Raw genomic sequence first — 15,843 nt, 5'->3', positions numbered from 1 at the left:
CCTGTGATAAAGCAATCGTCTCAAACACTCCTCTAAAGTACGGTTGTAGCAGATGTTTAGCGTTGGACGTGAAGTTGGCGCTGCGACTGGGTTTAGATGAGAACTCTATGCGGGTGTTTTTATAGCCATGCTGGGAACATAGCCTCTTCTTGTCTGACACAAACCTCAGTCTGCTCAGCAACTTGGTTTTAGTAGTATTGGACTGCATTCGAGCATATTTTCGAAGGTGTTTTGAGAATGTAGTAGCACTGAACTTCTGATTCCCAACGGTGTTTACATGCAGAACGTGGAGGAGAACGTTGTTTTCTAACTTCACCACACAGCTCCCTTCATCCCTCAGTACTTCATCGGGTCTGTCGGAACAATCTACGTAGCTATAGTGTGACGGCAACTCTGCTTGGCTGATTGTGTTCATCTTATGTTCTACACGGTTCGGGTTTGTAAAGCCAGTGAAGGGCGTCTTTGTTACACTCGATGTCCAGTATCCATAGGGCTCCCAGCCAGCAAAGGCGGGACAGTCGAGACTCGTGTAGTCTGTTGTCGGCAGAGGGCCTTGATGTTGCGATATCACGGTTAGACTTGCGTTTCGAGTCCGGCTGAATAACGGGACATTTCTTTCCGTACATAGCCAGTTGTTTTTGGTGGCGTTCTTTACGTAGAGAGAATGGGTCATGTTTACCGTGTACAAATAGAGCAGCCCTAAGCTCACCAGGACACAAATTCACAGAGTCTTGGGGTCTGATGAAGAACACTTCCACATTACACAAAAGAAGCTTGCGATTGCCAGCGTACACTAACACCAAATGAGACCAGAGGAGCTCAACTGCTATCTTGGTTTCAGCTGAAACATCAGGTGACTGACACACCTCCCCCCATTCACAGGGAGGGGTATTTGACAAGTTGTCTATTAGATAAGTCAAAACTCTGATTTCGAATTTGACGACATCGTGTCTACAGTCCTTTAACCCTGTCAGGCTTGCCAACAAAGCCTGAGCCTCAGCCTTGGCGTGATCGTGACACTCGGATAAGAAGCACAGTCTACAGTACACAGGCACTAACTTTCCCAGTAACTGAACCGTTGATGAACCGCTAGGTTTTAAAACTGCAAACTGACAGTGACTTCCATCCTCAAAGTGAACATAGGCTCGAGCTTTAGGTGACCAGACTTTGGGACCCGAGATCAGCTCTCTATGCTTCGTCAGACATTCTATTAAGGCTTTACTGGAGAGACAGACCTTGGTTGCGGTAGTACACTCCAACTCATTTATTAGATAGCCAAGAAAGAGATCGTACCTTATAATGTCCACGTGCGGACCGGAACATTTGCCGGTTGGATTAATCAAAGGCATCCCTGAGTTGTTCTTTGTTGCCACGGCAATTAAAGCTTGTTATGGAATACTACCCAGTTGGAAGCAATCGAGTGAGCAGACGCTAGTTGACGGGGCTCCACCAGCAAAGAGGCTTCGGTTACAGATGCAAAGTATGGCCTCCTTATCAGGAGAGCAACGATGTGAGACCATCGATGAGAAGTACAGACGTGTGTACTGTGAACTGAGAAATAAAGCCTTGTTAGACATAAAGAGTATGGTGAGAGAGCATGTGGAAAATCGTAGCTCCTCCTCTTCCTCCTATGACTTTATGAACATATACGGAATGTGTTCATTTGACCCTCCCAATGTTGCGAGGGTGTCACACCAAAACAATCAGCCTCTTATGTGCAAATTTACCAAGATTACCTGTCCCGAGGATAACTCCAACTCCAACTCTGATAGGCTCATTTCAGTCAGCGGAATACTCAATCCTCTTATCTGTGCCAGGCTTGAACAGGGGGAGCTTGAACTCTCTTACTGTAGAGAGTTTGATTACGACAGAGCCATGGAGGAGTTTGTTAGACTTGATTCTCGGAATAAAATGAGGGTACCAAGAGTCTGCAATGGTCAATTAGGGAGCACAATCGGCAGCATGGAAAATCGATTCATTTTCACCGTGAGAGAGGACTTACACACTCTCGGCTGTGCTTACAGGCAAATGGTGGTTTTAGTTGAACTGTTACACCTGCACATTATCCATTTCATACATTCCTGAATTGCAGACCCCTCTGATACTTTTAATACAACTTATCATCACGTTGTTAATGTCTAATAAAGAAAGTATAGACGATGATGTGGCTGGTTAACATTTGTTTTTATTTCACACATACAATACACCACAACATTACAACATATAGGATATATACACGTCTTCAATCTGGGTGGTCAAATCCGAAGTCTGTGTCAAACATGGTAAATAAACCGAAGCCTAAGTCAGTGTCAAACGTGGTCAATTCCCTATCAAGACTTCATTCAATCCGACTCAAAGTAGCTGTCAAATATGCTCAGTTCGTCATCAGCGTTGAGTTTCTTTTTCTCAGGGCTACCTGTCACGTCATCTGTAGATCGTTTCATACCAACCTGATGGTCAGTAGAAACACGGGTACTCGTTTCTGACGCCATGGAAGAAGATATGGAATATAAATATTGTACTTCTCCGGTCACCTTGATGTTGTCATTCTTAAGTTTCGACAGTAGTAAGCTGAAATCAGTTTCGTTCAACTCAGGAGCCATTATTTTGACACGACTCACGGCTATCCTAGGTAATAGAACAGACACACATTTCTTGATCCTCTCCACCATCTCATCGACCGTGGTCTTCTCATTAGTGGGACGGTTGAAATCTTTACTTTGGCAACTGTAAAGTGATGTGTCAATGCATTCATTGTTGAAAACCCTCACAGTGTAGTAACAGCTTCGCAGCTTAGATAGCTTGACAGTGGCGTAATTGCTGTTGTTCTTGCTGGAGAAAATCGTCATGTTTAACAGCGTCATCATGGGTGCGTGGAACATGAACTCCTCATTGGCAAAGACAGAGGAGAATTTGTACACAGTGTTGTTCCCTCCTGTCAGAAACAACATACGATTGTATCTCAGATTCTTCTCCCTCATGAGCTTCGCAACCTCCTTTTTCGTGTCACCTATCGTGTTTAGCGACATCTTTATGTAATCGGGAAGACTGTTGTCGGTAGCTTGCAACCACTCCATCTCATCCAAATCTGGATAGTTGCTACCTGTCATGCCGACGTTCCTATTGAAGACTGGTCCAGTTAACTTTAGCGACATGCTATAAGATGCGTCAAACGTGTTGTTGCTCTCATCATCCTTTCCGTGTCTAAACTTTGTTGGCATAGATAGTGAGGTGAGTTGTCTACACAAGTTAACATCGGTTACCTTTGGAGTGTAAATGACACGGGCTAGCTCTGAGCAAAAAAATCCCATAACCATCATCACAGTCTGTCTCATGGTCATGGCAAGGGTAAGCGTGCACATAGGCAAGGCTCCGTGTGCCATGGTTAGCTGATACTTACTCGAGTCTGACAGAGCCCCATCATGCAACAAGCTGTTGTAGATGGGGTCGCTCATGGATTTAACACATGCAACCTCTGTAAATTCGCCCTTGTTAAAGGTGTTGTGATAACGCCCATAGAAGTGAATATCGTTCACCTTTTCGTTAACCCCCACGGGCTTGTAAACTGTAGACAACATCTTGTGTAAATTAACACCGCTAACCATTCCAGAACCTTCACGCAATGCAATGGTCAACATAGCCTTCATCATGGTGTCGTTTGACAGTCCCAGATTCAATGAGGTGAAAACTCCCATCCTGCCGGAAACCGGAGGGGGTCTCTTGTCTTCAGTGCCAGTGAAAACTCTACCAAACTGTAACGACGCGCCTTTCTCCTGTCCAGTGAACCCTACCCCATTGGTGTTCAGGCATGTATTTTTCATTTTAAGCACATTTGTCAGCAAGTTTTCACTCTGGTGATGAATCGCATTTGAGAATTTAGCCATAGAATGGTTGATGGTCGACATCACATCTTGACTAAAGTCGCTGTTTGCGTGACATGGTAGCATGTTAGATATTGTACCAAATACAGCGCTCTGAATGTAAGCCATTACATGATCGGACATCAGGTAATTGCAGATGGTAATGACTTTTTCACCTCTCTGGTCTCCCATCATTGTCAATCCGGTATTCTTAACCATTAGCATTCGGTCACCCATCTGAGGTGACACAAACCACAGCTTTTTGCTTTCACATTCTACGATCTTAGACCCTTGCATACGTTCCAGTATACTGACATCGGTCCAGTGTAGACCCCCATTCATCACCGATACGTCATCGCCATTCTTGTCAAGTTCATAACCTGTGAAGAGTTTGTAATATCGCAATTTCGCTTCAGGGCATTCCTGCTCCGTGTCACCTTTTCGATTTTTAGCACTCACTTGTTCACCGTAGTAAGGAATGAACATCGGACGAAGTATAGTTGCGGCGCACAAGGGGTTACAAAAATTCGCGTCCAGGAAGACAGCCGACGCAACACTCAAAATGACAGCAAGGTGTTTCTCCTCGATGGAGCTGCTCACAAATATTGCCAGTAGTTGAATGAGGTAAAGAAAGATGATATGAGGAGGCTCCTCTCCTCGTTGGTACGTCATTTTACCACTGCGAAGCTTCTCGATGTTAAACAACTCAAGCAACTTGCGAAGTAAAGACACGATCTGACTTGCTATGTTTTTGTTGAAGTTAACAAAAATGCTCGGGTAGGACTTCTCTCCGTCATTGTCTCCGTAGGGTACATCAACAACATTTTTAGCCAGCACTTGGTCAGTCAGGATTGTCTTGTAAAGTGAAAGGACCTTCTCCCGAGTAAACAATTTACACAGACCCAGAAAGAGAGTCTTTTCAAAACCTCCATCCATCTGAGGTACGTTCTGTAAAGCCAAGAAGTGCCCCAGGTGCTCAGCGTGCACTTTCAGGATCTCGTTGGGGAAGAGATTTGGACAATGGAGATGCAACACCACGGGGGAATTGAGAAGGACCGGCGCAAAGGGGTTGGCAGGGCAGGGGTAGAGGATACCAGAGTCGTGGGGTCCCGTCGTTATGCAAAATCCATCCTCTTGCAGGCTTACTTGGAGTGTCTTAGCACTGTATGCCATTCTAAATCAAGAGATAACACGTCTACACCCCGAATACAGACACAAATAGCGACGATGTTGACGGCTAAGACAAATCTATCAGAGTGCGAAGACGCTTACAAATTATGTTTCGATCTTTGGGATGATCTATCCTTAGTCTTAATCGGCTCACAAGACTTAAATGTCGCATTACCGAACAAGGAAGAATTGTCAAGAATGGAGGGGTGGGAGGTTATGATCAGACTGGCTGTCTTGGCTGACTTTTATAGGTACCAAAAGGAAGATCTGATTTTAAATGAGGAGGAGTCTACAGAGAAGTTATACACAGTTAGAGCCACGGCTGTTGATTTCCTCATAAATCGGTCGGACATCCAACCAGAGCCTAAACGACAGTCTGTGACCCTCTTAACCAACCAACATTGTCGCAAAGACCCACAGCTGAAATATCCACCTACTGCAGGAGTTTACACCCATGACTTGGACGGACCATTGAAGTGCAATAAAGACCACGCCTTGCAAAGCCAAGATTTTGAAGTTGGTTCGTTCAACAGTTTACATGAGACATCTATAGCAATTACATCTCAGAGTAGTGACACATTGACAACTGTGTCAAGAAACCTAACTACCAAACACTTCTACAATAAACGTAAACCCAAATCTAAACCTTTTGAGTCATCTGCGTGTAAGACCGAGCTTAGCAAGGAGGGTCGTAATAAACCTGTGAAGAATGTTGATGTCCATAAAGTCATCAATCGGAAAAGGAAGAAAGTCCACTCAGACTCCGTTGAAGGTTCAATTAGATGGCAGAAATTAAGTTTTTCGATGAGGAGGAAATCTTACTCCGCAAAACTCATCAAAGCCTTCCAAGTTGTGAAAAAAATCGGACACCCTATGCTTACACTCAATTCAGAATGGAGCCTTAGTTGTTATTACAACCTTGCCATCGCTTACACAACTGATCAACCATTGGAAATGGCGGCTGCTTGTCTACCTGAACTGCGTCAAGCTGTTGACATTATTCACAGTGAGCATTTTCATAAGCTGAGTGAATTAAAGCCTGAGTGTCAGATGCTACTATACGCCGTGCTAAACTGCTACATCAACTGGGTGGACCATAATCACAAGCAGATACTCCTTGTACCCGGAGAACCCGGTCCGCAGCCGCCCAAGGACGAGGGAGACCTGAGGTGCTCCAGATGTCTAAAGAATCAGACCTTCCACTCGTCTGAGGTGAAAGGTAACCCAAAAAACATTGACGTTGAATTTGACTTTGAACAACTGAAATTTGTGTCTTCATGCTGTGCTGCGACCATGATAAACGTCCCACTCAGCACCAGAGATGTCAACACCTGCACGTTTACTGACTTGAAACAGATGTACACATCTTGTATGAAATGCAGTCAGCCTATATTTTCCGAAGTATTAGTGGATGTAGAAACGTTATTCTCACGCTGTGCAGTGTGCATGGTCAACAGTGTCTGATATGACCCAACTCTTCAATTGAGCGTTTAGAGATCAACAAGGTTATGACTGATAACACATCGGACTCTGTCCTCCGACATGACGTCGAGCTTTTTAAAGGCATTCGCGCTATATCCTTTAAAAGGCTGAAAGCTGTAATCTGCACACATTATGGTGTTAAAGCTTTTGACAACGGGTGGCAGAGAGTCCAAGGGGGTCGGCAAGGATGTGAAGGATGTAATGATAACCTACACGTCTACTTAAACATCACACACAGCCTGGGTGAGAAACCAGAGGCGGTTGAAGAGATTATGAGACTATACAAAGATTTAAACAGACCGGAATCTGACACCGGAGACAATGTCGAGACCTTGAAGCAGACTCAACTTCTCTCTGAGTCAACTGGTCACTCTGTGTTTGATAACGCCACGATTGAAGCAGCTGAGAATGTCATGGGGATTGAAGACTTTGAGGCCATGACTGAGTATATGGAGGCTTTCAAATGTAATACCACTCGCAGCTGCTATATCGAACTCAGCGACAGTGAGTCTTACAACAATGAAGATTGTTCCAAGGAGGACTGTGAAGCCGAAGGGGGGGGTTCGTCTTCCACTCAAGACGATCAGCCGTCCGTATCTATGTCAGTCCAAGGTTACGTTACACAAGAGGATAAATCTGGCTGCCATGTTATATCGGCCGCCATGATCGCAGAGAAGTTTAAAGTTGTCATTGAAGACTATTGATTACATAGTCATGTGTTGCAGATAAAGTTACCAGTGACCCGTAGTGACTTTCTAGTATTTCATGTGGTGTTGGAGCATGTTACAATATACACAGTTGTCTCATTTATTTGTCTTATTTATTTGTAACACTAAAATAAAACTATTATCCAGAAACCAACTCTGCGTTTTAGTCTTTCTATTATACACCGGCTTACACACTTACAGGGCTGAACGACTGACGATGGAACCCTGCCAGAAAGGAGACTGGAGCGCTACCCGCCACATGACCATAAGATTCGACGAGGTAGAGGACATAGCGCGACTAGAATACACCTGGGTGCAAATGTTTGATATAGAGAAACGGATACCCCTATCCGTAACGCTGACGGAGCCCGGGTTTGATGGGTTTTTTCGAATACCCGTTAACTCCGACGTTCTTCCCAATACATGTTATATCCTTCTCAGGGCTGTATACGCCCACAGTGGAGACAACTACGGTCTTGTTACAGCCAAACACTTTTCCAATACGTACATTGATTCCAAAGGCCACAAGGTTAAAAGAATCAGTGTTTTAGCCAGAGCACCGTTAGCCTGGGTGAAAATGATCACACCCTCCGATATGGTAGCGCACTACAAGACATACACTTTCACAGGGGACACCGTTTCAGGTCATCAACCCGAGATGTTGGTATCAAGAATATACACCAGCATGAACCGTCATGTCCACACCGTCTTGGCTGCTACATCATGTAGCTTAGACTCTGCAGAAAGGGATACTCTTGCTTCACAATTGGTAAGCGAGACACTATCCACACTCGGAACTCCGCTTGCCTTCAAAGTCTTGTATGAGCAGAGTAGGCTAACCCTCGATAGGTTACACCGCCAGAGTGAGCACGGCGTCCTTACAATACCTGATCCGCAATGCGCTCTGTGGGGGACTTGTGTATTGTGGCAGCAGGATTCCGACATGTCTAGTCTCTCACGGCAAAGTGTTAACCATCACACTCACCTCTTACCAGTTCCGTCCTCCCCTCAATGGTTGCGTGTGAGGCTCACATGGATGAATTTAGAGGTGACTAGGTGTTTAGGAGGAAAGATTATCAAAGACGTTATACACGCTCCCTATGAGGCAGTGATACTCACATCCTTGTGTTGCGGATCCCTGGACCGTTGGTGTCAAGAGTTGGGTAAACTTAACGCAACATTGAGAGTTGACCAGCATCTACTATCGCGTGATCAATATAAGGCTGAATTGTGTCAACGGTGTGGGTACGATTATCGAATATCACCCGCGGTGTGCGAGCCTGAACCCCGGAGAGTTCCAGCTGTGTCGCAAATAGACAGATTGCTCCTCGGTGGGATCTGCACTACACTGTGTGCTACAATCTCTCGATACACCGACAATGGATGGATTGAAAGAAGATCAGAAACCCCACCGCCGGACCTCCAAAACATCCAAGATCGGGCAGACTGGGAATATAGATACTGCCTCAATCACCGTAGGGCCTACAGTGCAAGCGGTGAGGAAAAATGGGAAGTCGACAAGTGTAGAGCGTGGGAAGTCGACCAAAGTCAAGGACAGAAGGAGCTCCAAATACCCACCTCGCCATTGTTCACCCTGTCTAACAAAAGACCAAAACCGAACCCGATCGCCTGGTGGTGGGAGCACGGCTCAAGTTGTTACTGGGGACAAGAAAGAGAACAAGCATGCCATCAAGAAAGCTTCACATCAAGGAAAAGCATCTCAATGTTTACAGAACACGAAGACCAACAAAAACAACAGCGAAAGAAGCGCAAGACCAAAAGTGAAGCAGTCGAAGACGAAACCGACCCAGGCTGGTGGTTGTGGCAAAAGGAATGTCGACAGAGACGCCGCGAGAGTATCGGCTGCACGGCTGACAGGCAAACCCTCAGCGGTCTCAACCGAGACAGGTTCTGGGACCGCTACCTTACAACATCACAAGACAACGGAGAAGAGAGCAGTAGATCATCAACTTCAATTGAATACTGGAAGCGATTCTCGTGTAATGCTCTTCGGTATCATATCAAAACTATTCCCTTCGGCTACCGAGGTGGAATCCTCACCATCTAACACGGAATCTGACATGTCAACAGCCCTGACTGTGCAACCCCGCACAATAATTTCCCTTGACGAAACCTTAATAGCAGTCGATGCACTTGAGACGAATTTCGGAGACTTGGCTAAGTGGTTTGAAGCGTTTGAAAAAACGAAAGCTTGCGACGCAATAGGCTTCGGTGTGGCTATGGAATTGTGTGGTTGTTACGATCTTATTATCCGTAGACTGGGTAAAAGTCTACGAGATACATTTAGAGAGACTAGTTTTATACAAACCGCAGACCATGTTAAACAAGCGGATCAAGCGCTGAAATACATTGTGAGTATTGTAAAGGGAGATCCCGAACATCAACTTGTGACTATTGTTAATGATTTATTGGAATCCCCCGAGAATGAAGATGCGATCTGTAACACTTTCGACAATCTGCAAACACTCGTTGACACGTTGGCGTCTGGCGGAGATTCCCTGTCATCTCCCAGTCACATCATGAAGTCCCTCAAGATACACTGGGACACTGTACTTGATATAGGACATACTCTCAGTTCAATGTTGAAGCAACGCAGTGACAAACTTATCCTTGTGAGAAATGAATATGTAAAACAGCAGAACGAGTTGACATCCGCTAGGAAGGAAATCGACCGTTTACAAGACGACTGTAAGGACATGTCTAGTTGTCTGGACCGTACTCGGACTATCATGCAACAAAAGGAGGCGCTGTCAAAGTGTTGTGATGTAGAACACAATACACAGCGCATCGAAAGAGACACTCGTTTCAGTGAATTACAAGAGAGTTTTAACAAGTATCGAGAGTTATACAATGACCTCACTAGGGACAGGAGTACAATAGTAAATGCTCACACAGCAGAGAAGATGGAGTGGAGTGTGCAACGTGACGCGTTGACAACTCAACTAGCCAAGAAAGACTCGACAAGTGAGAAAACTCGTAAACAACATTTAGAAACAAAAGCAGAATTTAATGCTCAAATCGAGAGTCTGACACAGTCCAACGACACCTTTCTAGAGACAATATCGTTACAAAAGACTACTATAGAAGAGCTCAGAAGTGGCCAAGTTAAAATCTTAGATGCTTTTAAGCTTGAAAGGAGTTCAATGGAAGACAAGTTGACTAAGCAACAATTTGCAAATTGCAAAATCCAGGAGCAAATCCAGGAGCAAATCAAGGAGCTTTCTCAACATTCAAAAACAAAAGCAAAATGTAATGCTCAAATCGAGAGACTAACACAGTCCAACGACACCTTATTAGAGACAATATCGTTACAAAAGACTACTATAGAAGAGCTCAGAAGTGGCCAAGTTAAAATCTTAGATGCTTTTAAGCTTGAAAGGAGTTCACTGGAAGACAAGTTGGCTAAGCAGCAATTTGCAAATTGCAAAATCCAGGAGCAAATCAAGGAGCTTTCTCAACATTCAGAAACAAAATCTGAATTTAATGCTCAAATTGAGAGTCTGACACAGTCCAATAACGCCTTTATAGAGACAATATTGTCCCTAGAGACCACAATAGAAGAGCTCAGTAGTGGCCAAGTTGAAATCTTAGACAATTTCAAGCTTGAAAGAAGTTCACTGGAAGACAAGTTGGCTAGGCAGCAAATTGAAATCAATGAGCTTTCACATTCCGTTGCTTTCCATGAAGACATTAACATCAAGCTAGCAACTAGGGACAATGATTTTCAACTAGCTAACATTAAATTGGCTGCAATACAACAGTGTTTCGGTTTTGACACACTTAAGTGTAATATCACAAGCATGCTAGATGAAATCAAACTTCTGAAAGAGGCATCCCTTGAAAGACTTAGTACGTTCATTCAGGAGAGATGTATTCAAGTGGTCAAGACGTATTCTGATGATGACATACAACAAGCTATGTGTGTCTCTAACACTACAGGTCATTTTTTCTACGACTATGAGAATCATATACACAACATTGTATACACTCTGCATCAGCAGCCTTTACCCATGGAAGTAGGGGTTTCACTGTGTAAACGAAGATTAATCAAAATCGCTGTTAAGAGAAAATTGACAATCTTACAATCTTCAGAAGTTACCAAAATGGAACAACCTTTTAAAAAGCAAGACTGCGATTCTAACATGAAACGAGACTCAGAAGTAGAAACAACGTCCGTTCGTGACCCCAAGTTAAAGGATGTAAAATGTGAAACACAATGGCAAGTCCTATCACACCCGGAGAATGTAAATTTCGATCAAGGCGGCAGTGGTCATAGAGAGATTTTCAAGTTCGCCGGTGATGGGTCAGAAGATACCACCCTCAGGATACCGATCCCCCTGAATGTTGTAGGGCACCTGAACGTTGAGGGGGGTATCAAGCTTGTCCACCTGGGACACCAGAACCCCATTCATACTTTACTAAGCATTTTACAAGCCAGAGAACAAGAATTCAATGCCATCTCTGAAATTAAACCAAACATGTGTCATTGCTCAGAGATGAAACGAATTTCCGACAGATTGAAATGTGGCCTTCTTATATGTTGGAGTCCAGAGGGTGTACAAGAGTCGTACGGTAAAGACCATACAAGATGTTGTTACGCTATCATTGTACATAGACGCCAAAACCTGACATTCTACTACCTGATATCTGTCAAAATTGATGGTTCTTACATATACAACCTGGCAAAACTAACTGTCAACCCAATCGCTCATCCGTCCAACCCTGTGTTTATACATAAATCGGATGGTACATGTGTAGGTCCCAGTTTCTCCCAACTCGCACATTGTGAAGATAATAAAAACACCCACATGGTAGATGTGATTAGAACAGACCATATTGTATTGCAGGGAGATGGCGAATAATGTAACATGTGCAACAAGTGGATTTCAAGAGTTTATTATTATGAAGTACAAAATGACTCATGGCATGATACTAAACGTATAAGTGTTGTGACCTCCACTCGACTAGGTGTATGTTCCGTCTTGCTGACCATGTTCCCTTTTACAGGTTTCATGTTTGAAGTGGTGGATCATTGGACCTTAAGAGCTACCCCTGGGCCTTGTGTGGCTCTGTGGTCTTTAAGCACTCCTTTCCAGTCCCCAAGGAGAGACCCTTTACCCATTGCAGACGGTTGGGTTTTGGCTCTTGTTGTTGTTACGTATGTCTTTCTCATTAGCTTTTGTAACAAATTATTGTTATTCCGTTGATCCCCCTGCAACCGGAACTTCCTGGTCCGCAGTATGGAGGGGACGATCCTCCGAAGGCGCTGGGCCGCCTTCCGCTGCCAGTTAATGTACTTGTAGTTGGAGGACACATGATGTTTCTTGAGTACCTCCTGTTTGAGAACGGGCATCACAGGTATGACCTGCAGAGAGGAGGCTGACACGTATCTCTCGGACTTAGCACAGTACTGCTCCAAGAGGTTGAGGTCGCAGCCGCGGAAGCAGCACTCCTCCACAATCCCTTGGTTCTGAGAGCGCCTATTGCTGGCCCTACCAGGTCTACTGAAATGGAATCCTCTAGCTTTACAGACGAACTGAAGTACGTCCACTAACTCTCCACCACAGAGCGTTTCAGCCGAGGCCATTTCAACAATGTACAACGTCATTGTCAGCGCAAACACCGGCACTAGACTTGACGAAGACATCTTTCTGACTAAATTTGCACTTGAGTTATATTCAACAGTAATCAGTTATCATGCCAGAGCACTCGGAATAATAATCTAGATGAAAACAAAACCGTAAACCTAAGCTACCATAAGGTTAATAGGGTCACCAAACCAGACGCTTTTCCAATGCCACGTATAGAGGATTGAGTTGATCAGGTCGGTTCAGCTCAGTACATCAGTACATTAGATTTGTTGTTATTGGCAAGAACCTCTGTCCAACATATGCGACTGGTTGTTCACAGGAACGTCAAAGTTCACAATCTTCAAAGGCGCATGTTGTAGGATTGTACACAGAATTGTAAGAAAGTGAACGCTGTGCAGTCGATGACGGTTTGTAAATGGGTGAGGACCGTTGACTACATATTCTGTAGGTGACGACCATCAAGCCTATAACCATCATCAGAGGAGCCGCTATGAAGGTGATCTTGAGCCAATCTTGGTTGGTGTCAATCCACCAGTAGTTATTAAAATTATCACTGTTGTAAACCATTTTGAAGAGGTTCGAGTCCGCTTCGTGGCTGGAATCTGTTGAAGTTTTGGTGTGGATCAAAAGATTAGACCTTAGACTTGGATTTGGTTCACATAGTGTTTTTGTTTAATATTCTTCATTATCAGCCCATTTGAAGATGGTGACATTCGTAGTCATCTAAGTTTGGGCGCAGTCTGGTCCTTAGGTTTAATGGAAAGGTGCAAGTGTGCATACGATACATCGCAACATCAAGTCCAACCGTGCGTGCAACCTATCAACCCCCGCCCCAACATGACTGACGTCATCTACCACAATGTCGAATTGTCTAATCGTGTTTGACTACCATACAGTGGTTGGAATCTCCAACCTTAGCAAGGTTCAAAATGGATAAAGTCTAGAGATCACAATATAGTTTGTATTATATTAACAAGTCTCAAACTACGTTGTGTACACTACCAACATCATTAAGTTATGGCTGCACAGTCTTATCTACAGAGTTCGGACAAACGTCCCCGTGAGGATACATTCGAGAACTTCAAATTTGACAGTTTTCTTACAATACCCCACAAACAGGCGATGGTTGAATACACACAAACCTTTGTTAAACAACATCAGAATCCTATCACATTCGACAGATTTCTAGCAATCCCCTACAAAGAGGCGAAGGTTAAATACGGAGAAACGTTCGCTGACCAACATCGGAAGCTTTGTGATGCGCTACGAATGATGTTGATGCAGAAATACACGGTGGATCAACAGGGATTCACGTCACAAACTCCAGGAACAGGAAGATCCTTGGAGGTTGATACCTTAGCGTTAAACATCGAAAACCTTTCCCTGACTGGTCGACATGGTGTCCACACAACAATTCTCACGCCTGTCCCCGGCTCAGGTCAGATGTTGTCTACATCTAACTGTAAACAGGGTGTCAAGACAACAAGCCTCACGTCTTCTTCGGGCTCAGGTCAGCATGTCTCTGTCAAGGACCGACTTGGTGTCAAAATAAGAACCCTCACGCCTTCATCAGGCTCAGGTCAGCGTGTCTCTGTCAAGGACCGACTGGGTGTCAAAATAAGAACCCTCACGCCTTCGTCAGGCTCAGGTCAGCATGTCTCTGTCAAGGACCGACTGGGTGTCAAAATAAGAACCCTCACGCCTTCATCAGGCTCAGGTCAGCGTGTCTCTGTCAAGGATCGACTGGGTGTCAAGATGAGAACCCTTACACCTTCCTCAGACTCAGGTCAGCGTGTCTCTGTAAAGGAACGACTGGGTGTCAAGATGAGAACCCCCACGCCTTACCCCTGGCGTCTCCCTCGAAAAGGATCGACTCGGTGACAAGATAAGACCCTTCATGCCATGTCATTTGAGTTTTTATTGATTTCACGTTCATACTCTGTAGGGTTAGGGTTAGTTTAGTCAAGTTTCAGTCGACTAAAAGTCTGAGCATTTTAGTCCTCCAATCCAGTGCTATGAGACGTCACACTCACCAACACTACTCACGCCTTACCCCAGCGTGTCTCTGTAATAGATCGAATTTGTGTCAATGAACAAAAACTTCAATAATTCCCCTGCCTCAGGTCAGACTTATGACACACCTAACTTTAACCACGTATTTAATCGACTGGTCCGGATCGTATCAACCTCTAGCGACTGACAAACATGTCAGATGGAGGAGAGACTTCAGATCAGGATCGAGATCACATCGACAATGAGTCCAACACCCGTGGCAGCGTCCGATTTGACGTTCAACACATTTCAGTCAAGATTACACTTTTGAATAAGCAATGTAAAGACTTCATACAGTAATGTTTAAATAAATGTATAAGCGAGTGAAGTGTCCTGTGATGTTTCCTTTTAATGTAGAATAAAGACGTTTACACAGGTTTATGAATATGAGGGAATTTATTTGCCATAACATGTCCTTCAGTCACATTGGTAGACATACCATATACAAAATGACAAATCTCATAACTGCATAGATAGAGTGGCACAAGTGGCTAACCACCTAACACATCGAGTAACCTGAGCAACATCGATTCTATGTCAATAGTGTATACATCCTCATGTTTGGTCTCTGATGGCAGTACATCTAGCATTCTCACACACACCGGAACCCCAACGGGTTGCATACTCTGGGACTGAGCCGTCGAGGGCTGTATAGTTTGACGATACAATAAACCATTAGCATATTCCCATGTTCTGAGCTTTACATTTAGGTCTACCTGCCAGCCATCCACTGTGACAGAGCGAGTGCAATTGACAGAGAGTGTTCGACCGGGTCCAGTCGGTGATTGTTCCTAAAAGGTGGAGGTCGGTAGTAAACCCCAGAAGTCTCTGTAGTCTGTGAATGGTCAATCTTCGGGCGGTCGTGTTTGTAGAAGCATTTTGAGCCAGCGTGACATCGTCCACGACCTTCTGCGTAGTATCTACATGGTTTTTTTGCCATGGAGTCCTTGTATTTCTGAA

The 15,843-nt window shown here is 44.4% G+C and overlaps 1 protein-coding gene across 1 annotated transcript; it reads right to left on the bottom strand.

Moving 5' to 3' along the window:
* Positions 1 to 2,342: 2,342 nt before the first annotated feature.
* LOC136965579 (insulin-like growth factor II) lies at positions 2,343 to 12,887 on the bottom strand. Its single transcript, XM_067259762.1, has 3 exons — positions 12,444 to 12,887; positions 2,772 to 2,903; positions 2,343 to 2,450 (listed from the first exon to the last, which is right to left on the bottom strand). The coding sequence occupies exons 1-3, from the start codon at positions 12,885 to 12,887 to the stop codon at positions 2,343 to 2,345; spliced, it is 684 nt and encodes a 227-aa protein (XP_067115863.1).
* Positions 12,888 to 15,843: the final 2,956 nt, after the last annotated feature.

This window comes from Osmerus mordax, chromosome 21, assembly GCF_038355195.1.
Source record: "Osmerus mordax isolate fOsmMor3 chromosome 21, fOsmMor3.pri, whole genome shotgun sequence".
NCBI lineage: Eukaryota > Metazoa > Chordata > Actinopteri > Osmeriformes > Osmeridae > Osmerus > Osmerus mordax.
Note: the sequence above shows the minus strand (reverse complement) of the source record. Positions and strands in the feature narration are given on the sequence as shown.